At 38.3% G+C, this 24,759-nt stretch overlaps 2 protein-coding genes across 3 annotated transcripts in view; one reads left to right on the top strand and one right to left on the bottom strand.

Annotated features, from left to right (window-relative positions):
* Positions 1-5,873, top strand: part of LOC142107587 (chemerin-like receptor 1) — a 97,954-nt gene extending 92,081 nt beyond the window's left edge. Inside the window, exon 2 of the mRNA XM_075191096.1 lies at positions 4,916-5,873. Within this exon, the coding sequence (XP_075047197.1) occupies positions 4,945-5,868 (924 nt within the window). The 5' untranslated portion in view covers positions 4,916-4,944 and the 3' untranslated portion in view covers positions 5,869-5,873. The remainder of the gene's footprint in view (positions 1-4,915) is intronic.
* Positions 5,874-20,194: 14,321 nt separating this feature from the next.
* LOC142106836 (putative G-protein coupled receptor 33) lies at positions 20,195-22,671 on the bottom strand. 2 transcript variants are annotated; one of them, XM_075189870.1, is made up of 2 exons: positions 22,592-22,671; positions 20,195-21,201 (listed from the first exon to the last, which is right to left on the bottom strand). In XM_075189870.1, the coding sequence occupies exon 2, from the start codon at positions 21,193-21,195 to the stop codon at positions 20,239-20,241; it is 957 nt and encodes a 318-aa protein (XP_075045971.1). In that variant the 5' UTR covers positions 21,196-21,201; positions 22,592-22,671; the 3' UTR covers positions 20,195-20,238. The 2 variants fall into 2 exon arrangements, with proteins under 2 accessions (XP_075045971.1, XP_075045970.1); XM_075189869.1 differs by having other exon boundaries at positions 22,596-22,659.
* Positions 22,672-24,759: the final 2,088 nt, after the last annotated feature.

The following is a 24,759-nucleotide window of genomic DNA, read 5'->3' as shown; positions in this document are numbered from 1 at the left end:
GTGCAGCAAAACAAATAAAAGCCCCCTCCCCTGCACTCAACTGCAAAAAAGACCCAATTTAAATGTAAAACATGCCTCTAAAATAATAATAAAAGCAGAAGTCTTGGCGGCATACATCTGCAAATGTTTGTCACTAAGACTTCTCCTTTTTCATTATTTTAGATGCAGAAGGATCATCTTTTTATTTACATTCACAACTATATATTTTGGAAACTTCCAAAAGTACTGAAAAGTTTTAGAGAACTCCAACTTTACCACCCCAGTTATCCCTGTATAATTAACAGAGGAACCAAAAATAAAATCATTTGTAAAATTAAATAAACCCCTCCCCCAATTGTACTAAAGAAAAAACTTTTTTTTGTAATTGCTTCGGCGTAATCCAGTGGGAATTAAAATCTGCCTATTCTATCTATAAATGTCGTAGACACAAGGGTTCAAAACAAAACTGTCCTGATCTGCAGTAGTGGGATAAAAAAAAATCCAAATGAAACCACAGAATATTTCGTGCACCTATCCATCAATGAATATCATCAAATGTAACATACTCCAGTCACAAGTTTTTTACTAACCAATATCAACCCAACCAGCAGATGAAGAGTCATGATTGGCAGGTGGGTAAAGAGAGCCTAGGCTATCCTCATATTTACTCACCGGCTGGTGCTTGTAGTGTTTAGTGATGACATCATTAACGTGGATTTTTGCTGTATTTTTTTTTATCTCAGACTGTTTAGGTTTATGATAGAAGAGAAAGGTTTTAATTCTTTTTGAAATCAAGAACAAATAAGAAACAATTGATTAAAAAAATTAATTAATGAGCATGTTTTATGTATTTACATTTTATTATAAGTGTTTTTTTTACACTTTTGTTATAATTTGGGGTCTGAGACCTCTTTCTATCATACAAGGAACACTGGAGTGGCTAAATAGCAGTACCAGGGGTCCCATCCTTTTTCAATACCCTTACCCCCATAGTCTGGGATGCTGGAAGGAAGCCTAGCACTTTTCAACGTGGGTTTGTAACATCTGTGACGTAACCCAAGCATAGGTAATGCAAACATCATAGATTCTTCAATTGTCCTATATAATGGATCAGTTTGTTTGGATTTTCGGTTTGGTGCTCATTAATATACATGTTTCATATATTACTGTATAATATATCTGCTTATTTAGCGGTATGTCACTCTTTACAGTCCCTGCAGTGTAGTTGGCATGTCTAGAAAAAAAATAAACAATATCCCCAATGGAACAAATATGATATGACAGCTAAATTATGATGGAAATTTGCAAAGTAAATGTTAATCTTGCCAATCTGTGTACCAGCCAAAACAAGTCAGACTGGTATGGTAGATGTCAACAAATGTGCATATTAAAATAAATATTATTTTTATTTCTACTCTCCGCTCTCTCTTTATAACAGGGATACAAGCACGATTGCAAAAGCTTAAAGTTCATAACACTATAATTATTTTTATGATTATGTAGCTGGTGTTTCCCCAGATGTAAGCCTCAGCCATATTTCATAGCGATATCAAATGGGACCCCATGTTCGGGGAGGCCAGGGAACTGCTAGAATCGGTTCGTTGTTGATGCAGTAAAACCTGTTATCAATGACCACCCTTGTTCCATTGTGGATACAGTGAAGGATACAGTGAAGGATACATTATTATCGTAGATTTGTAAGGAGCCACAATGCTCTGCAGCGCCGTACAGTAGGGAAAACAGTAAATACATTAAACAAGGACATACAAGGCAGACAATACAAATGCAGACATGAAAACAAAGGGTATGGAGGACCCTACTCATTAGAGAGCTTACATTCTAAGTGGAAGAAGACACAGCTGAAGCAAGAGGAGTAAATGTGTCTGAGTGTAGATTGGGACAATTGTAAGAGTGCATTAGTGTGAATAGTGTTATTGGGGATAAGGTCACCTCTAAAAAAGAGATGGGTTTTCAAAGAGCATCTAAAGATTTGAAGGCTGTGGGAAACTCTGAGCGTGGTAGGGAATTCCATAAGTGGGGAGCAGCACAGGAGAAGTCTTGTAGGCGGAAGTGAGAGGTGGTTACCAGAGACAAGACAAGGCGCAGGTCAGAGGTAGATCTAAGAGGGCGGGAGGAAGAGTATTCTATGTTCTACCTCGTTCTGTTATAAACTGGGTACCGATGGAACTGTTCCATTGGCATCTGTCGGTGTTAATTCGTTTTATCTCTGAACAAAGAGTATGTTATGGGGACACTAACATCAAAGTGCTCCGTTCACCTGCCCCTACTCCAAATCATCCTCCAAGAGAGGAGACTACATCTTGATATTGACAAGGTGGACCATGTTTAAGTGCAAGCACATTGGGTGGGCAACGTAGTTGAGGTCCACAGCAAGTACCTCGCCCACTGTGTGGTGTATTAGTGTGAAATGAAGAACTCATCAGAAACATAGGAAACCTTGTAGAGGTTGGTGACGTTTGAACCAGCTAAACTATTATATTAATAGCCCTTTGTGCACAAATTAAAGGTCAGGTGTAAGTGCCGACTGATAGTGATAACAGCGTCGGCAGTATTTGATTTAAAAATTGTGTGCGTGCCAGTAGCTATCACAACTAAGATGCACTATAAAAACCCATTGTATGTAAAGTATGCATTGAAATCATCTTTATTTATGTTAATATATAAAAAAATATATATATTCAAATTTCTAAGTATTATACTGTTAGCTAGTTATTTTGCTTTCCAATGTGAACTTTAATTGTTAAGGTTGAGCTATACTGCAGTCTCATCTGTTTCTACATATGACCAGTACAAGTTCCGTGCGCTTTTTAAAGACAAGTTGCATTCATGAATCAGGCCCCATTGTATAAGAGGCAGTTATTATGACTATATTTGTCTCTGCACAGACCGTTTTATTCTGAACGGTTCTATGTTCACATAAGTCAGTTGTTCTTCTTTCCCTTCCTCCTATTATTAATACACGACAAGAATTACACTAGAAGTGGGATATAGAGTTCTTCATCCCATGATCACTTCATTTATAAGTCAAATTCATACTTGCAGGACTGAGTTTAAATCAGGAGGTCAACATCCCAGACCACCACCCCATATTTGTGATATCTTGACACTGCACATTGTGGATCTGTTCAATTAGAGGCTGGGGACAGCACTTTATAAATAATTGAGGCTGCATATTGGTAATTTAAGGCTCAAACAAATGATCACCATGTAATATGTAACCTGAATTCATCATCAAAAATAGATTTAACTTGGTCTATTCATTTTTTGTGTGGGGCTGCATGTCGTCATCGTTATTTATTTACATAGCGTTATATAGAGTTTAGCAACTTCCGTAGCGCTTTATACTTGGGAACAAACAGTAAGAAAACAATACTGGGTAACAGACAGAGAGGTAAGAAGGCCCTGCTCGCAAACTTACAATCTATAAGACATATAAGGTTATAAAGCTATTTTGAGGACAAATATATTAGATTAAGTACTGCAAGTGTTTTTTTTTGTAAGGAAAAAAAAAGTGCTGGAACTCACCTCTTTCTGCTTCCTCATTTTGTGTAGCCCTCTTTCTGTCCCCTTATTTTTCTGTAGCCCTCTCTCTTTCTGTCCCCTTATTTTTCTGTAGCCCTCTCTCTTTCTGTCCCCTTATTTTTCTGTAGCCCTCTCTCTTTCTGTCCCCTTATTTTTCTGTAGCCCTCTCTCTTTCTGTCCCCTTATTTTTCTGTAGCCCTCTCTCTTTCTGTCCCCTTATTTTTCTGTAGCCCTCTCTCTTTCTGTCCCCTTATTTTTCTGTAGCCCTCTCTTTCTGTCCCCTTATTTTTCTGTAGCCCTCTCTTTCTGTCCCCTTATTTTGCTGTAGCACTCTCTTTCTGTCCCCTTATTTTGCTGTAGCACTCTCTTTCTGTCCCCTTATTTTGCTGTAGCCCTCTCTTTCTGTCCCCTTATTTTGCTGTAGCCCTCTCTTTCTGCCCCCTTATTTTTCTGTAGCCCTCTTTCTGCCCCCTTATTTTTCTGTAGCCCTCTCTTTCTGCCCCCTCATTTTTCTGTAGCCCTCTTTCTGCGCCCCCTCCCCCGCTTTCTGTAGTCTGTACTTACCTTCTATGCTTTTTTTCTCGCTTCTCTGCTTGATCGCGGCTCCTCTCACTGGCAGCGCCATGATGTCACAACACTGCTGGAGCCGGAAGCAGGACCCACACTAAGATGCGATGCTGCACTGTAGCAGCACCGTAGAGAAAAAAAAATTGTAAAAATTTAATTAAACTTTGAAAACCCATGAAAAAAAGATGGCGGAACGCCGTTCTGAGCGTTCTATGACAAAAAAAAGCCGAGTACTGGTAATAGCTTGACGGAATATTTTTTGTGCTATAAATGCTTTTCTTACTGTTTGGCCAAATTGGACAAGATTTGGCCACTCTGTGCATGAAGAGAGCAGTAGTGTCTCTTCTATCTTCACTGGGATTGATTAGTCTGGTCAAAGGATGACCACAATTACCAGCATGCCTGATAACAATCGCTTTTGATAACATTATGGCCCATCAGGCCAATTTTGGACATACACACAATATAATATTGGGCAAATTGTTTATTATTGTTGCAGATTATACAGCATGTAAGGCCCTATTTAAAACTTACTTCATCTCCATATCTATATAGAAAATTATAAAACCCAGCAGGGAGTTGCATTCATTAGATATTAAGTAATGCCCTCGCTCTCTAACTAATGTTAAGTAGAACAAATTAGCAACAAGGTGGCCCCCTGTCTTTTCTGTAAAGTTAAAGCGAGGCTAAGTAAAATAATACACGTATGTTTCTCAATGTTGTCAATCTTCTGTTAACTAAAGGACATCTTTAAATATAATTTAATGTTGTCAATTTAATATATATGTCATGGTTTTCCAACTAAATGTCCTTTCATTTCTCTTAGGAATTATACTAGGTGACCTTAATCCCGTGATGAACTCCACCATAGACACAGACACTGCTGAACTGCGCCATGCTGTGCAAGTGGCGGCCACTGTGACCTTCAGCCTAATTTTCATCCTAGGCATGATGGGAAACGGCACGGTCATCTGGATAACAGGCTGTCGGCTTCAAAGAACCATCAACACTGTTTGGTTTTTCAATCTGGCATTGGCGGATTTCATCTCCACATTCCTAGTTCTGGTCACTGTCCTTTACTTATTGCTGGACCTTCATTGGCCATTTGGGCCTATCTTTTGCAAGCTTGTCAATTGTATCTTTGGCTTCACAATCTTTGCCAGCATTCTCTTACTGACTGCTATCAGCATTGATCGTTGTATTCTTGTTCTCTTCCCTGTCTGGTGCCAAAATTATCGAAACCCCAGATTGGTGTCGACTACGTGTCTGGTGATTTGGATTGTCTCCATTGCTCTGGTGCCAGGTTCTTACACCCTCTCGGAGATGTCCACGGAAAGCAACCGAAGTTCCTGCAAGAACCTAGATGTGTTTGAGGACTGGGAAAGAAGAGAAGCTGCCATATTTACCGTTTGTATTTTTCTCTACCAGTTCTTAGTGCCACTGTGTATTATTCTTATTTCCTATGCTATTCTTCTAGTTACCCTACGTAAGAAAAAACTGAACCGGTCCAGCAAACCATTTATAGTTGTCACTGGAGTGGTCTTCTCCTTCTTTTTATGCTGGCTTCCCTATCATGCTTTAGCACTCACCCGTGTGTTTCTTGGTGGGTTACCACTTTTGGTGAGCTTGGTGGCTGTACCACTTTCCAAATGCTTAGCTATGTTCAACAGTTGCATCAATCCCATTCTCTACGTTTTCATTGGTCGAGAATTTAAGGATGCCGTGAAGAAGTCACTGACACAAGTTTTTAAAACTGTCTTTGAAGAAGTCACACACTAAAGAAATGAAAACCATTACTTGGCTGACTTGGAACATTAGGAGTACAAATTAAAGTTTGACCTGGAAACCATCTCCAACTAATTGAGACAGTGTTTTCTCATTCCAGACGCCAAACATAAAAACCTCAACGTGCTTCATGCTGTGAAACCTGAAGCCCACAAAAGTAATCGAGGCCATTCAATGGCTAGTTTAGTCAAAGGAAATGTTCTTCACTGAAGATGGGACAATAAATAAGCCTGGTCAATGTAGAACGCATCATCTTATAATACATTATTGAACGACTCATTCAAATTGGAGGAAGTCAAAACAAGGTCTAAAAACAGTGTTCGCTTTTGATTGAAAGGAAAACAGACAAGATAATTCTATACATCTCTAGACATGATAGAAGATCATTCATCGGATGTGATCTTTTGTCCTGATGCATTGTTCTGTTTTGTAAAGAAAAGTGTTAGATTGTGTATTTGTTTGTTGATTTAAGAAGCATAACAAATGAGCCAAGAGATTCTTATGTACATTAAATATTTTTACCATGCTGAAGAAAAAAGTAACTACAATGTGCCAATCCATTCTATAGTACAATAATCCAATTATTAAGAAGCTAAACCCATGAGTTTAAAGGCATTACAGCAACAACATATTTCCTCATACCATTAGGTCTATTTTTACATAGAAAATTATTTATTACAATGGAATTGTTATTCTTAAATATCACCTGATGACTTTCTAGTCGGCTACCATAAAACACAACTTCTGCAGCAAAGGTCTACCGTGATCCATCATGTTTATATAAGAACATAACACAATGACCATGCATAGGTTTAAACAAACATAAATCATTGTACTGCAGTCAAAGAAACATAGCAGTTCAAAGTTAATTTACTTATCCTACTACAGCTCAGTAATGCTTCTGTCATGTTCAATGAGCAAAATCATTGCCGACACCGTTAGACTTGATGCTATCAAACAGTATCATTACTTACAAATAACCTCGAAGGTGTTCTCAAAATTAACTTATGGAATAAACAGGCGCCAGACTTCATCTGCTATTAGGAGGAAATCAAACACAGCCACAACCTGCCCCACAAGTTCACCCGCTCATATCTCCAGCACAGTCAACCGATTAAAGACATTAGTCATGCTGGCGATTCAACTCAAAAGGAGTCTCACATTTTAATACATTTATTCCAGTGTTAAAAAAATTAATTTTTTTATGTAAAGACAAACTTGCTGGTATGCTGAACATTTTGGATAGTTATTTGTTGATTGCCCAATCTAGTGTTTTAACAATCATTGCTTTGGTTTTTTTTAACAAGTGAAAGTAAGGGAAGTTTTGCCATTTATGAAAGCGTCAGTAAGACTGGGATTTTTCATTCTCGCCAACTTTCACCTTTCATTTGATGGTAACTAATCTGTAGGTACCCTCACGAGCCCCCAATCCACACCACAGATCGTACACAATACTATTTCTGCTCTCTTCATAATATTAGATTACTGAAGGGTGGAATGTGCAATTGCATAAAAAATAAAATACCTGTAAATTGCACAGAATATTCTTTTCTTTGCCTATAAAGTTGGCCAAAATGTTTCCATTTCCTATTTGTAAAAATGTTGTTACCTGTTTGCTCACGAGGATAAGGTACACCTGCTTATTATACCTAAATGAAAATCACAGGTGGAAATTTACATACACTAAACAAACACAATTCTACTCATTTCTGAATGTAATAAATATAAATGATTTGTGGTAGATACTCCATATAATTATGGTTTGCATTAATAAAAACAGCAAAAAAAATGTGCTCCATGGATTACTGTATGTGTCTAAAAAGGAATCGTTTTATTGGTAACGACAATGTTATCATATGACATTGTAGAGTGTAACTGTTTGTGAGTTTTGTACCATTATATTATCATATATGAATACATGCTGTTGACTTGTGTTGTTTTGTGGGTCAATAATAAAGAAACGGAATAAACAACTATGTAAAGAAACAAATAAGAAAATCACTGATTAGTTCTTCTCTACTGTACTGATGTGTGTCTAAACTCAGTCAAGTTGCAATTATGACTTATAGGGTCATATACAATTGTGCGCCGAGTGCCTCCGGAACGGGTGTGAAGGCACTCTGCGTTAACGCAACATCGCAGATTTCCCTTCACCCTCCCATAGGATTTCGAAGGGAGATCCACAATGTTGGGGTAACGTTTTACAGTAAAAAAAGTAATTCTCCTTCCTTTAGCACAACCATTTGCATATGAGTTGTGTGATTTTTAAAACTTAAATATTGTAATTCTAAGCTTTATTATACCTCTTAGTACATAGTCTAATTTAGATTTTTCAATTATTCTGTCCCCCAAAAGTTAATGGGCAATGCCTCAGTTTGCCTCATTATAGGCAAACACCTGAATGTTATATTAGTAGGATGACTGTGTCCCATATAGTGTATTTTTTATTGTACTTCTTTGTTTTATTTGTGTCAAGTCATGTAAAACCTTGTTAAACCAAAAGCAAGTTCTATACCCAGAGAGGATCTGTAGATTAGGGTGGGGCTCTTTCATGGTCAGATATAGGCCATGAGTCAGGGGGTGCATGGTGGGAGGCAGATTCTAGCAGAAAATCAACTGGGTTAATGCACTATAATAATGTATCAATTACCAGCACTCAACCGTAAACCGTAAATCATGTCCACTGCCGCTTGATATTCAACATAGGACACTCGTAGTGAGAGCCACTTGCCAAAGGTGAAAAGTGAATAGCGAATAACTGATATATCTCCAAAAGGTTGTACTGAGAATCACAGGAAAAGACACTCTCTCCATAATTTGCATTTCAACAGGAACATGAAAAGGAGAATGGACATCCTTTGTAAGCACATATAATATATTCTCTTAACCAGTGAAATAATTACCAATGAATTAACAGTGAAAAAAAATATATTAAAATAAACAAATACAATAACAGGTATAAAAATTACTTGGTGATCTTGAGTGGGCTGAGAGGAATAAATATCACCTATGGATACCATAGCTCCCAAATTAACAAATGAAAACTGAAAACGAATTGTGAAAAAGCAAATTAGCGAAACGCGCATCGGGAAACAGTGTCCATCATGTATAATCCACAAAAGGTCATTTTATTAAACTAGGTCATTTTAGACTCGGGACAATTAATATGGATAGCAGGAAATATCAGAAAATTGAGTGAATGACTATTAAGAGCTTAGCTTTCACTAGTAGGTAGAGAGTGAATATGGTAACAGTCCGAATAATATAGCGGGAGAACTGTCTCTACAAATATCCTATGCTGGAATATATTGTTGAGTACATTCCCCCCCTAGTGGTGGATAATGATTGCAAACAAGAGGCATGTGCACCATACCAGTTATATACATATACATGTATATGCCATATACAATTCCAAACACATATATATGGAATTGTATGTGTATGTATATGATTGTACGTGTATATGGCATTGTAGGTGTGCTTGTGTATGTGGAATTGTGTATATATAGGCAGCACAGTGGCTCAGTGGTTAGCACTTCTGCCTCATAGCGCTGGGGTCATGAGTTCAATTCCCAACCATGGCCTTATCTGTGTGGAGTTTGTATGTTCTCCTCGTGTTTGCGTGGGTTTCCTCCGGGTGCTCTGGTTTCCTCCCACACTCCAAAAAACAAACTGGTAGGTTAATTGGTTGCTATCAAAATTGACGCTAGTCTCTCTCCCTCTCTGTGTATATTAGGGAATTTATACTGTAAGCTCCAATGGGGCAGGGACTGATGTGAATGAGTTCTCTGTACAGCGCTGCGGAATCAGTGGCGCTATATAAATAAATGGTGATATATTTATATTAGTATGGAAAGGAGGATACAAATGGTGCTAGTAACAACTATGATTCTAATAGAGGTAATACAAGAGTATAACACATACACATTAATTATGTATATAAGTGCAGCAAAACACTTCTCTTATGTATAAGCGACAGCCAATAAGCAAGATGTCAGATGGTTAGTCCGGAGGAGATTCTTTCTAAAATAAAGAAAAAGCGCGGCGCCTCATAGTGTAGTATTAAAGGTGTACTGAAGCTTATGATAAAATAATATGCGTACCGGAAGAGACTTGTCAATCGCCTTAATGAAGATATTCCTCTGGATCTCACTATATATATATATATATATATATATATATATATATATATAGAGAAAACCAGTAGTAGTGTAGTATTTAATACCACATCTGATACACCTCGTGGGGATAGATATCACCCAGTGATGCACACAGCAAACCTTCCACATGCAATCACCACTTAATGAGATCATCGATGCAGTGATACCATAGTACAATCCTTACAGGTAAAAAAAAAAAAAAAAAAGGGGGTGTCATATCATAATTCCACAGCTCTCAAAGAAAAACATATATGTGTAGCAGATTGAAAATCCTCACCAGCATATCAATAAAACATCCTGAGTATCTTCTCCCCTTAGATCATCACTTTGTAGCAAAGATATAAGATCTGCTACACCATCCATGGCCCGGAGGACGAGGTAAAATAGTGAGAAGAGAGACAGACAGAGAGCAGAAAAGACATGCATGTGTGTATGTATCATTTCCATATTTATACATTTTCCAAACAGTTCCTAACATTCAAGGATCCATACAAGAATCCAGTACCAAGTTGTGAAAGCTGCAATTACAGGTAGGTGAGGGCAACGCCATCTGTCATGTCTAAAAAGGCGCAGGCACACCCCATGTTGGCCACGCCCCCTTCACCACCACACATTCCTTACTCTGCTATGTGTAGAGGGAGAGGGGGGCCCAGAAATTTGCTCTTGGTGGACCTATACTGCTCTAAAATACAAAAGAGAAACTCATTGAAGGGATCTCCTCTACACTTCCAGTGAACTGAACAGATAATAGTTATGTCAGGTTCTCAGGGCTTCATTTATGCAGAAGTCAAATATTTCATCAGACACTGGATATAACTAGTAGATTCTGAGAAAATAAGAAATGCTATTTTATGCTGAACGTGCATAGCACATGGCATTGTACCAGAAAGAATGTTCTTTTAGAGACTTAAAGGCCTGTGTTTCAAAATTATATAAATAGAGGGAAATATTGTAAAATAGAGGGAAATATTGTAAAATAAAGCTTTATTTACTTCAAGTGTCATATACGGAAAATGCGTATAATGAGCGAACAAATACTAGATGTATAAGATAAAACGGTATCCAAGGTGGAATTAAAATAATGGTCTTTTATGCAACGTCATGCCATTTGTTCTCTCTATGTAGTACTCAGAGACCTTTTAAATATATTAATAATATTTCCCTGCAACAGACATAGGGATGGAACACTCTGATTCAGCAAATGCAGACACACTACCTCACTGAGGTTAGGTGTAAGTGCCTTAGTAAATGTATGAACAGCGCTGGATTAACAATGATGGGACCCCTGGTTGCCTGGAGAGCAACAGGCAGCCAATCGCGAGGCTGCCTGTTGCTGATTGGGGTGAAGGCTGCGCCTACAGAGGCTGTGTGTGACTCACGCTGTACCATCTTCCACTCAGTCCCAGACGGAGGTCAGCGACGCTCAAAACAACAGGTAGGAAAAATTATTTTAACAGGGGATATGTGACAACAGGAGATACGTGACAACAGGTCCAACACAGGCCCAAGTGGTCCTTAATCTGGCCCTGCCTCTGTTGATGAATACAGGTCTAGGAAACCTCTACTCTAACAGACAATACACTGCAAGATACGTCCAATACATATGTGGAATATGAAGTCAGACACGGGAAAAAAATTCAATTAATATCACCCATTATTATTATTAATTTTTATTTATAGGGCGCCACTAGGTATCCGTAGCGCCGTACAGGGACAGACAGAAACACGATACAGGGTGAGACAGCACGGTACAGTTAACAAAAAGCACAGTAACTCGGAAGCTCAATGTACAGCTAGATGAGAGGTGAGAGCCCCCAGCGGGGTAGAGAGAGGGGTAGGAGGGCAGGAGGACCTCATGGAAGAGACAAGGAGCTGGAGAGCAGAGTTAAGGTGGTGGAGAACAGAAGGAGAGGAGGCATTATATTATAAATGACAAAACACTACGAAAAAAAAATTCTCTCCATAAAATACATTTCTTAGGATGCTATTAATGTCTATTGTACATAAAATATATTTTGACAATAGTTCCTGATAGCAAACACATGTTCTAGCATGCCTATGTGACCCTCATCGCTAGTAATCGGCAATGTTTCTGTGAATGCGCAGAGCGATTTTAATGAAACAGGCCCTTTGTGTCTATCTTATAGAGTAATCTTTGAAATTCATCACACAGTAAGGTATTTTCAGGTTTGTATCTAACTTAGTTATAACTTCATTGTACATAATTTAAATATTTGTTTCTCTTACTAACTGCCCCAAGTGTGAGGAGGCCCAAAAGGTCTCTCTTTAACCACTACCACAAACTGCCCCCAGCCGCGATTTGTCTGTTGGAGAGATGAGCCACACCAAAATGATCATCATCATCCCTCCACATATCACTTGTCACCTTCCCCTTCCTATAGTCCTTGACATATACCAACCCCACCACAGAGCAGAATGATTTCACAACATTGTTTCAAAGCTCTAAAGGTACCTATGTAGAAATACAAGATAATCAGATACCAAAGGCTTTTGCAGTCAGAGAAATAGAGGACTCCAGTTGTGGCTGGACTCTCTCCACTGATGGTCAAACTGAGGTTTATTGAGTTTGTTGGGAATTGCAGTTCCGGGTCATGGCCCATTCCTGGTACAAAGTTACTGGATGAAGACAGTGAGAAAAGTCTCTATCCTTGCTTAAAGTAAGCAATGGCTCAGCAGGCTAATAGCCAATCTCTCCACCTGCAGTAATAGGCAAGACTCTAGTTAGAATCCTCTGTGTGGTTTTATTTTAGTAAATTGAATGTTGCAGCAGGCTGATTGAAGACATTGAGGAAAGTATAAGTTAGCTCAGTTGAGAGTACTACGGTGCCCATGGACAGTCATAGTAGGGGCTCCGCTTTGAATTCCGAATGGCTTCATTTTTAGCACATTTCATATTGCAACAGGCTTGATAAAGTCCTTTAGAAAAGTCTCTCCATAAGATAACATATGTTCAAGCTTGGTGGCTCAGTACATAGGTTATCTGTTTACAGTTTATATGGCTCCTTGTTTGAATCCCCAGTCAGGTAACATTTACAGCTCCTTTATTTTTGCTCCAGTTCCCTGATGATATAAATAAAAGTCTCACTGCTGCTTACATAATTTACTGGCTCAGATGACTAGTTGCCAGGATTGCTGACTGTGATGCTGAAGGTCCTGGTTTGAATCCCCTGATAGGCTTGATGGTTTTTCCTGTGTCATTAGCCTGTTCAGGGGCTGGTTATTGGGTTCACTTCTAGAAGTACTAATTTGTCTAGCATTCTTTAATAAACTTGGCTGTTGTGTATAAAAGTACAATAGCCCCCCACTGGGGGCCCGGGGGCCAGAGCCGGATTAACAATGGGCCTGATGGGGTTGCAGCCCCAGGCCTCTCCACAAAAATAGGCCTAGGCCAGCCAGAAGAAATCTTTTTTGTTGTTGTGAGGGCACCTGGTGCAGGGAAGGTGTTGCAAGGTGATGACCAGTGCAGGGTGGTGATGTGGACTGCTGGCAGCTCTGTTGATGAATGCAGGTCTAGGTCTGCTCTGCTCTAACAGACAATACAATGCAGGATATGTCCAATACATATTTATAGTTATTAATAACAAAACAATAAAAAAAAAAACACAATTTTTTTTCTCTCCATAAAATACATTTATCAGGATGTTATTAATGACTACTGTACATAAAATACATTTTTACAGTTGCTCCTGATTGCAAACACATGTTCTACCATGTATATGCCACCGTCATGGCTTGTAATCGGCACTTACACCTGACCTGTAGCTGGTACAAGTGACATGACAGAAAATCACATACGTTTGAGATGTCAAAAGCTTGAATCGGATGCTGTTGATTGCGAGCTTGGCACACACTTACTGTACACTGACTACATGCATACGCCTATTTCCCTCCCCAATCCGCCCCTTAAATTTTACTTTGTAGTAGGGTCCTTTGTACTCGAAGATGAATTGAACGTTGCTGTTCTCTCTGGTGTTTTTTCTGGGCATGCGCAGAACACATTTACACAAGATACAGCACCTATTGGCATTTACGTTCACGTTCCTTAATAAATCAGGCCCTTTGTGTCTAACTTATATATTCATCACACAGTAAGGTATTTTCAGGTTTGTATCTAAGTTGGTTGTAACTTCATTGTACCTAACTTAAATATTTGTCTCTCTCACTAACTGCCCCAACTGTGAGGAGGCCCCAAAGGTCTCTCTTTAACCACTACCACAAACTGCCCCTAGATGCAATTTGTCTGTTGGAAGGGTGAGACGCACCAAAATCATCATCATTACTCCACATATCACTGGTCACCTTCCCCTATCTATAGTTTTTGACATGTACAAACCCCACCACAGAGTAGAATAATTTGACACCATTGTTACTCTAAAGGTACCTATGTAGAAATATAAGATAATCAGATACCAAAGGCTTTTGCAGTAAGATAAATAGAGGACTCCAGTTGTGGCTGGACTCTCTCCACTGATGGTCAAACACAGGTTTATTGACTTGCTGTTCAGCAACATGGACCATTCCTGATGCAAAGTTACTGACTGAAGACAGTGAGAAAAGACTCCACATGTTGCTTAAAGAAAGGAATGGTTTACCAGGCAAGTAACCAGATTATTTACTTACGGTGATAGAGGAGTCTCTGGTTTGAATCCTTTGTCTGGTTTCTTAATACATTGAATGTTGCAGCAGGCTGATTGAAGACATTGAGAAAAGTATAAGTTAGCTCAGTTGAGAGTACTATGGTGCCCCTGGACAGTCATAGTAGAGGTCCTGCTTTGAATTCTGAGTGGCTTCCTTTTTAGCACATTTCATATTGCAACAGGCGTGATAAAGTCCATGAGAAAAGTCTCTCCATAAGACAACATATGTTCAAGCTTGGTGGCTCAGTACATAGGAGATCTGTTTGCAGTTTATATGGCTCCTGGTTTGAATCCCCAGTCAGGTAACATTTACAGCTCCTTTGATTTTGCTACAGGCCCCTTGATGATATAAATAAAAGTCTCACTGCTGCTTACATCATGTACTGGCTCAGATGACTAGTAGCCAGATTGCTAATTGTGATGCTAAAGGTCCCAGTTTGAATCCCCTGACAGGCTTGATGGTCTTTCCTGTGTCATTAGCCTGTTCAGGGGGCTGGTTATTGGGTTCTCTTCTGGAAGTATTAATTTGTCTAGCATTCTTTAATAAACTCGGCTGTTGTGTATAAAAGTACAATAGCCAATGTATGAAAACAGAACTTTTTCTTATATTATTAACTTGCAACTAGAATTACTTTTCTCACTATTGCTGGGAACTCTGCTGTCAGTTGAGCACTATACTGCATATAATAGAGAGACTTTTCTTATGGACTAACTTATTCCCTCAATATGACTAAAGACAGACCATCCTTCAGGTAAGTAGTAAGGCTCTTCTCAATATCATTAAACAGTCAGGTACACCAACCAATGTACTAAGGGAGATTTGAACCAGGACCTAAAGCATGCTAACACCAGGAAAGCTCCTGGCTACTAGTCAACTGTAAAATCCAAGGTACAAAAGATAGAGCTACTTGTGGAATTGAACTTAGACTTCAATCATCTCTACAAGCAGAGAACCAGGCTACTAGTGCTCTGAGCCAACTTAAGTAAACAATGTTCCTCAGTGTCATAATTAAACCTGTTTCATCAGACAAGGTAGTTAAAAGAAGCCTCACTTGTGGTTCAAACCAGAGACTCCACCATTACCTGTGAACAAAGGATCTGGACACAAATCCACAGAGCCAGGTGGTTTGATAGGTCTGGCGGGGAGATTATGCTCAATGTCATCAACCAGCTTGGAGCAACATCCAAAGTACTAACATAATGCTGTCTGGGGAACATAAACCAAGACTTCAACACAGTGCCGTAACTAGACATTTTAGTGCCCTGAGCGAGACAGAGCAGCGGCGCCCCCCATCTAAGTGGGAGTGACATTTGTCGAGGGGGCGTGGTCAACCTGGAGGTGTGGCTAGCACTTCACTGAAAGAATTCTCAGTTACACACATTTGCAAAATCATGATATGCCAAATTCATGACTATATACATATACATATACATATATATATATATATATATATATATATATATATATATACATAAATATATATATATGCACACACACAAAAACTTATAGACCCTGTCTCAGTGTAATTATATGAGAATGTGACTTACCATCCCTCTCTCAGTGATGGGGTGCAAATGAAAAGACTGGTGCATCCACTGTTTCCTGAGACAGGTCAGGAGGCATGTTTCTTGTTCTCTAGTTTTTGATCTGGTCCTGGTCTGGGGCACACGGGTAAGCCATTCGAGAAAGAAGTTCAAAATAAATTGGCTTAAAATAATAATAAAAATAATATAGCAATCCCAGACAGTGTAGCCTTTTCCTGTAAATAGTACCCTTACAAACAACACTCTTGCCAGAATGAAAGGTGATGGTATATTGGAAGAGATGCAACTGATTTTATGGCGATATCAGTCATATATGTTCCTGCATATTAAAAATATGATGTAAAACTGGATTTTAAAATATTATATATATATATATTGTGGCAATGGATGGGAGTGGTTTTCCACAGGCCTCTCAGAGTGGAATTAGCTATGGATCTAACAGTCTGCAGGTAAAAGGCTGTAAACCAAGTTATATACAGGTGAAGCACTGTGCTTAGGTTCAGTTATGTACAGGTCTGAGACATGTGATAAAGTAAATGTAAAAGGTGATTTACTTACATGCTTTAACGTGTTTGTATCCACAGCTAACAGCAGAGCCGATAGGGGTGGCTGTACTGAATAGGCGTTACAGAGCACCTGAGGAGACTTCCTTTAAAGACAAGGTGGGAGTGTCGCCTGTCAGTCATCCAAGCCTGTGGGAGGAGACATGTGTATTTAACCTTGAGTTGTGCTCTTGTCAGATGTGAATGAACTAGTTAGCCAGTCAGTAGAGAGCTGGTCTGTGTCTAGTACGCTGTAGGGTCACCAGGAGGTGCAAGAAAAAGGGAATGCTTGCTGGTGTCATCCTGACAGAGGAAGTGTTATCTATTGTGATGTAAACAATAAATATATTTGATTTAAAACAAGAAGTTTTCATGTTGCTGATATCTGCTGGGTGTTCTTGCAACAGAAGGTGACAAAAGTGCCACGAGAAGGGTGCGGTTTTGTTACAATATATACAGAGGTGGTAGAGGCTAATACAATACAGCAATCACAGTGGCCTAGTGGTTAGCACTTCTGCCTCACAGCACTGGGGTCATGAGTTCGATTCTCGGGCATGGCCTTATCTGTGTGGAGTTTGTATGTTCTCCTCGTGTTTGCATGGGTTTCCTCCGGGTGCTCCGGTTTCCTCCCACACTCCAAAAACATTCTGGTAGGTTAATTGGCTGCAATCGAAAAATTTACCCTTGGGTTCAAGGGCCTGCTGGAACTTGTAGTTCCCCAATGTCCAGCACGCCCTGATAGCCATGGGTAAGCTGGTGCTTATAGGGTCGCGTCATTTGGCCCTGCCCTCTAAACAACAATTGCCTTTTCGGACCAATTGGAGCAGAGGGCGGGGTCACAATAATGCGTGATTAGCGTCCTAAGCCCCGTCCCCGGTCACTGTACTGTTTCGGTGGTTAGGAACTGGGAGCTTAGCCTGCTCTCCCAGGAGTCCGGGAGGACTCCCAGAAATCCTGGACATTCCGAGAGAGTAGGCAACTATGACTAAACGGAAGGAGTGAACTGGGTAATAGGAGAAATTTCAGACACACTGTGAGGAGTATTTAATCTAGGTATAAAAAGAGAGGACATGCTAGACAATATTAGATGGGGAATAGAGGATAATGTTGGATCAGTGGGTTATGGCAGCTAACTTGGAGACCATTGAAGGAACATTATGATTTGGTTTGGTGTTGTTGAATCATAGTTGGACAATTCATATGACTGTACTGTAATTAGTCCTAGTTACCCTCTCTTAAGGAGGGAAGCAGTGAATATATAACGTGTTGGAGTACATCTATATGTTAGAAGGGACCTGAAACTCTTTATGAAGGACGAGGTTCACGCTGGAAAATGTGATGAGGCTGAAATATAATTTCAAATATTATTGGTGGCACCACAGGATATGGGTATGATGACAAGATACGTATTGGAGAATGTTATAAGTCTACTTGTATAAATGTTGAGGAAGAGTTTCAACTCCAATCAAAGGTAGAAAAGGCTGTGGAATGGGGCAATATTTTAAATATAGGATATTTTAATTCCCCTGTAATAGAGTAGTGTGATGGGACTGCTAGCACTCAAAAGGGTGACAGATTTTAAGCTCACTGCAAGACAATTTCATGGGTCAGTGAGTAGAAGTTTCAACTACAAAAAAAGTGCTCAGTTGGATCTCGTAATCTCAAACAATACATATCTTATCACAAATGTTAAAATGAAGCAGAACCTGTAGTATAGTAATCACAATGAGGTTGCTTTTATGCTATAAGAAATATGTGTATATTGTTTGAAAAGACAACACTTAATTTTATAGAAGGCTTATCTCCCCATACTGAGATAATCAACAGAGGGTGACACAAGGTAAGGCTAGGTACACACTGAAGAATTTTCTGACCAGCGTGTTATCTACAACGATTTTACGATTGAAGGTCCGATTTCTCAGGCGATTCATGCGTACACACTGACACAATTTACCTTCAGATATGTGCTCTTCATCAGGTCCTCTAGTTAATTAGAGAATAACAGCACAATAGTCACTCAGTCATTCATTCCTGTCACACTCATTAAAACCGCCTTGTTATAGCTAGTCACATGTCCTTACGAATACCGCTAGTTTCTGTGAGTCTGCAACAAAATTTTCACTATCAGAACGAACAATCAAACTATTCCATCTACAGCACTCTCTACATTTAAGTCACCGGGACATGCGCATTGCCGGCATCAGCTAAAAAGACAATGACTCTGTAACATCTATGGAGATCGCGATTGTGAGTGAATGCACACTACATGATCGAAAGGTGGTTGGAGGTGATTGGGGGACATACGCCCACTCAGTTTGAGGAAAGGTAGAGGTACGTGTTGCTTGTTGAGACACTAACCCCTTCCCCACATGTGACAGGTTTCCACCGTGCCACAAAGGGACATGATGCTTTATTTCTACATACCTAGGCCAAGTCTAGTTCAATTACCATGACTCTTAATAGTGTTAATACGATCATCAATTGTGTCACAATATAAATGGGATACCTTGTAAATACATGGTTTTTAAAATTTTTCTTATCTGTATAAAATAATATCAAACCACTTAAAGCCCTTCTGTAAAATTATCTGATTAACTGTATCTACAGATTAAATGTATACCTGACTTGCAATGGACTTTTGGGGGTAAATTTATCAAGCTGCGGGTTTGGAAAAGTGGAGATGTTGCCTAAAGCAACCAATCAGATTCTAGCTGTCATTTTGTAGAATGTACTAAATAAATGATAACTAGAATCTGATTGGTTGCTATAGGCAACATCTCAACATTTTCAAACGCACAGCTTCATGAGAAAGAGAAAGAGAGACAGAGACAGAGACAGAGACAGAGAATGTCTGTGAGACAAGGTGTCTCACAGACATTCCGGAGACACTTCACGCCCAGAGTGTTAGGCTGTAGTGAAACAAGTTTTGAGGGAGATTAATGCAGGATATGGCCATTACATTGACAGATTATTATTCTAAAGGGTTCAATTATATGGCTCCAGTTTATATGAACTACAAGATACATCAACTGAATTTTAATTACACAGGAGAGAAATGAACTTTAGCAATAATGAAATATGAGAATGGGTTGAACATGAGGAACGTTTATCTTATTTCATTCTTTTAACTAAATACATACATACATATACACATACATATACATACATACACACATATATATACACACACATACATACACATACATACACATATACACATATATATACACATACATACATACATATATATATATATATACATATACATACACACACACATATATATATACATATATACACACATACATACATACACATATATATATATATATATATATATATATATATATATACATATATACATACATACATACATACATACATATACATATATACATATACATATATACACACATACGGGTTTCCTTCTGTACCATCTGTTATAGCAGGCAATTTATTTTAGGCAAAAGTTTCATTAATAACTAATTCAATAATGTTCACAACAGACTTCTTGAACATGTTTTTGAAGCTTTCCACAATGAACAGATAAAGTATTGGGGTAAAACAAGAATTAATACAAGACAAACATGTTGATAAGACTTGTAATGTTCGCAGGGTACTTTCTTGGAATCTTCCCTTCTCCACGGACATTCCGTACCATATATGGTAAGGTGTCCAAGCAATAAAGAACGATAGGATAGCAATAATCATTATCTTGTAGGGTCTACTAGACCTGGCCAGGTGTTCCTTCTTCATCTTGATAAAAATTTGGAGATAACAGTTTGTAATAATAGTAAATGGAATTAGTAAACCCACGAACAAACGGACAATGAACAGGCCCCACTTAATCTGCTGTCCATTCCACTTTCCAGAAAAGGTAAAATCATTATAGCATATAGTGACATTATTGTCATACTTTATCTGCCGAAACAGAAGGTAAGGAGAGGTAAACAAAAGAGCCAAAATCCACAAACAGGAACAGATAACGGAAGCATACCGAGGATTCATGTGTCTCTTGTACCAATGTGGATGAAAAACCAAGCAGTAACGGTCAATACTGATTGTTACAAGGACAAATACTGATGTGTACATCGTAAAAGACACAAACGCGTTAATAATTTTGCACATAAACAGTCCAAACATCCAGTGGGGTTCCATCATAAAGTAAACGGCGACGAATGGAATGATGAGCGTAAAAAAGAGATTGGCCAAGATAAGATGAGAGAAATAAGTGATAGTTATGGTTTTTCTCATCCTGAACCAAAGGACCCAAAGATATAAAGAATTCCCAAACAATCCAAACACAAATGTCAACAGCAAGAGCAGAGATGATATTATTTTGGGGGCTGTAAAAGGCTGGTGAATTGTCCCATTACTTGTGTCGAAGTGAAAACTTGAGTTTAAGTTAACAGTCATTGTATACTGAAAGACATAAAATAAAAACAATAAAATTATAAAGCATTGAAGACAAATAAAGCCGTTTCCTGTGAACATTGGGTGAAAGATTGCGTCTCTAAGGATTCTGCATTCTCTACCTCTGGCATGTCAAACTAAAAACCCCAACCGGGCCAAATAATGAAAGTCTAAGATTGTGTGGGCCACAAGAAAACTACAAATAAATAAATACCCATCGTTGGCACACACGGGTAATATATTTGATAAACAATCTACAAGAAATGTACTTGAACGCAAACTTACCAAACAAATAAAAATAATGTTTTGAACACAGTCACAGATTACCTAGTACCAAGCACTTAGCTTAAATTACAAAAGCGCGCTGTTCTGACTGCTTGCGACAACATACAGCGTGGGTGGAGGCAGATGAGCGGAATCGGAGTGCACGTGTCACGTGACACTGGCGGGGAAGGTTGACTGAACTGACACGCAAACTGTCCTGTCGCATTTAGTGCAGTTTTAAGTCATTTAACCAAATAAAATAAAAAAAACAGGCCGCCTTCCACCTATTATCGTATACTAACGCAAAAAATATACATTTGGGCCGCCAATTTAACGCGTCTGCTCTACCTTGAAATGCTGTACATGATCTCACTGTACAATAATCATCTACTATCTTTTCAAAAAATGTCACATGGTAGGAGAAACTTCCCTTTATCTTGCAGTCTGACATACTTTTAGATGTATTTTAACAAAGAAAAGAAGCACATTTTGTACCTCCAAATTGTTTTGTTTTTATATACTCAATAACAGGCTCTGTCCTCTCGGAATATTTAAAAAAAACAAATCTGCAGATGAATATTGTGTCCATGGGTACATTGGCAACCATAGAGGTTAATCATTTCTACGCCCTGAAAAGCATAAAGAGCTTAGTACTGTGGGTAGGTGGAGTAACCTGGAAATGTGCAAAGTTTGTTACTTTTATTAAATAATCTTGCACGCAAGGAAGTAAACTTATTCACTTTTTTTGCAATTCAGTGCAAAAGTGTCACAAAATGTCCTTTACCAAGATATGCCCTGATTGTACCCAATTCTCCTGTAATCTGTGCAAATGTCTGCAGCCCTGCAAATACCTCCATTCTAAAACTCATAGTTATGCAATCTGTGGAAGGGTTGGGCACATGTGTGATGTCACAAAACAGTATTATAAGTATTATATGCCAATTTCTCTCCCTGTCAATGACCTTCCCAAGGAAATCATACGTCTAGTTGACATGATTTTTTTTTGCAAATTTGCATTAAAATGTTCAAATGAAAAAAAACCTCTCAATGTCATGTAGGATCCTTTCATCACTTCTAACACAGGATAGTGTTAAAACATATACAATTGCAAAAAAAAAATGTAAATTGAACATACCCACTTTCAACAACTGCTTGTTCATCCGTAAGATACAAGTAACAGAATGAGATTGTGGGAATGCACTTAACAGAGTTATAGGCACAATGGCACAAACTCAAAATAACTATACTTCCACTTTCACATTTATTGTGCAGACCGGATATTAACAGCATTAAATAGGTTACTTTCTGCTGCTTTCTGACCTTATGTCTTGCTTATTTAGTTAATGCGTGCAGACAGGTCGAAAATAACACCACTATGCTAATCTTTTTGTATTAAAGGGATTGTACTAGTGTTTGTATTAAAAGGGATACATCCCCCTTCTCCTTTGACAGACCTAAAAAAGTTTTGGGTATCCCATGCCAAAATAACATGGAATATGTTTGGTGTTAAGCCTCTAAGAGATTGACTCTAAGGCGAGGTTCAACTTTCTCTTGCCTAATCAGCTACTACAGGGTGCTCTTTAAAAAACAAAGGTTGTATATTACATGTAAATTACACTTTAGACATGCACTCGGTCACGTAATATATGTAGCTAAATATATTTAATGAAATACAAACATCATACGCATTCAAACAATAATACTGATTGCAAGGGAAACAGCTGGTAAAGAATGTATATCACCCTATAAGACGATATGTTAGCACAGGAGGACTAATTTTAGAAAGGTATCAAGTCCAAATAATTTATCTATTACATTCTATAGAATGATAGCTAGAATCTGATTGGTTGCTATGGGCAGCACCTCCACTTCCCGTTTTAGATGGTTGGATATATATATACACCCCATAAAGTTAGTATTTGAGGATTAACGTTTTTTGGTTAAGTAAGTGAAACAGCCATATAGAATACAAACTTTTGATACTAAAAAATAACTTTCACTACCTATATAAGACAAAAGAGGACACATAGAACCTTTAAAATGGATCTCTACTCTGTACATACAGTCTAAACAAAATCACATTACAGAAAGTCAAATTACCTGAAATATATTTTTGAATTTCTATCCTGAAATTCTGATCTTTTTTTTTTAGCATCAAAACAGCAAAATCAAATTTTCACTTTTGCTTTCTGCTTCTTTTTTTAACATTCATCATCAACATCATCACCAACATTTATTTATATAGCGCCGCCAGATTCCGTAGCGCTTTACAATTGGGAACACAGAGTAATAAAACAATATTGGGTAATACAGAGAGTTAAGAGGGTCTGCTCACAGGCTTACAATCTATGGGACAATAAATTATTTCAACACTATGACTAAGTAGAGTTGTTACAAAAGCAAACCACATATTTCAATAAACAGCTGTAGAAAACATAAAACATGAATAGAGAATAAAAACACTGAATGAGCTCTATGAATTATGTACTGTTACAGATATTTATTCATATATATGACGTACAGAACGTTCTATTCTGTTCCGTTTTATTTTTCTTAGTATTCTAAAGCAAGGATATTACAAAATAATGAGGACCAGAGTTCCACTTCTTCTCACAAGGAAGACACAGATGAGTACTATTATTTTAGACTGACAGAGCAATTTCAAATTCTCATTGATCATCCCCAGGTAAACCTTTGGGAGGCTTGTTGCGAAAAATGGAAAATGATTGACACCAAAAAGTTTGAACAAATTATTTGTAAGACACTAGATATATGAAATGAAGAAAGTAATTTGAGACAAAACAGCAATTATTGGCAAATCAGTTGGCAATGTGCCAAGCCCAAATAAAAACCGTTCAGCAACGTTTTGGAAATAGAAGGAGACCATCAGAATATTAGGGTTCACCATTCAGTATAGAGTCATATTTAAGTAACTTATCTATCCCCCAGACACTATTTAGCTTTAAACTGTACAGTAGCAACAGGGAAACATTGTGCTGCGTTTCTTACAGGTACAAGAGGCAATTACAATCTACAACTTGGGACAAACACAGTTTTAGGGCTAGATTTACTAATCTGCGGGTTTGAAAGAGTGGAGTTGTTGCCTATAGCAACCAATCAGATTCTAGCTGTCATTTATTTAGTGCATTCTACAAAATAACAGCTAGAATCTGATTGGTTGCTATAGGCAACATCTCCACTTTTTCAATCCCGCAGTTTAGCAAATTTACCTCTTAGTCTCAGTAGGTGGTTAGGACAATGAGAGGAAATAGAGGTGTGTTCTACCCTGTCTGCTTGCACCAA

This window comes from Mixophyes fleayi, chromosome 11 (assembly GCF_038048845.1).
Source record: "Mixophyes fleayi isolate aMixFle1 chromosome 11, aMixFle1.hap1, whole genome shotgun sequence".
Lineage (NCBI taxonomy): Eukaryota > Metazoa > Chordata > Amphibia > Anura > Limnodynastidae > Mixophyes > Mixophyes fleayi.
Note: the sequence above shows the minus strand (reverse complement) of the source record. Positions and strands in the feature narration are given on the sequence as shown.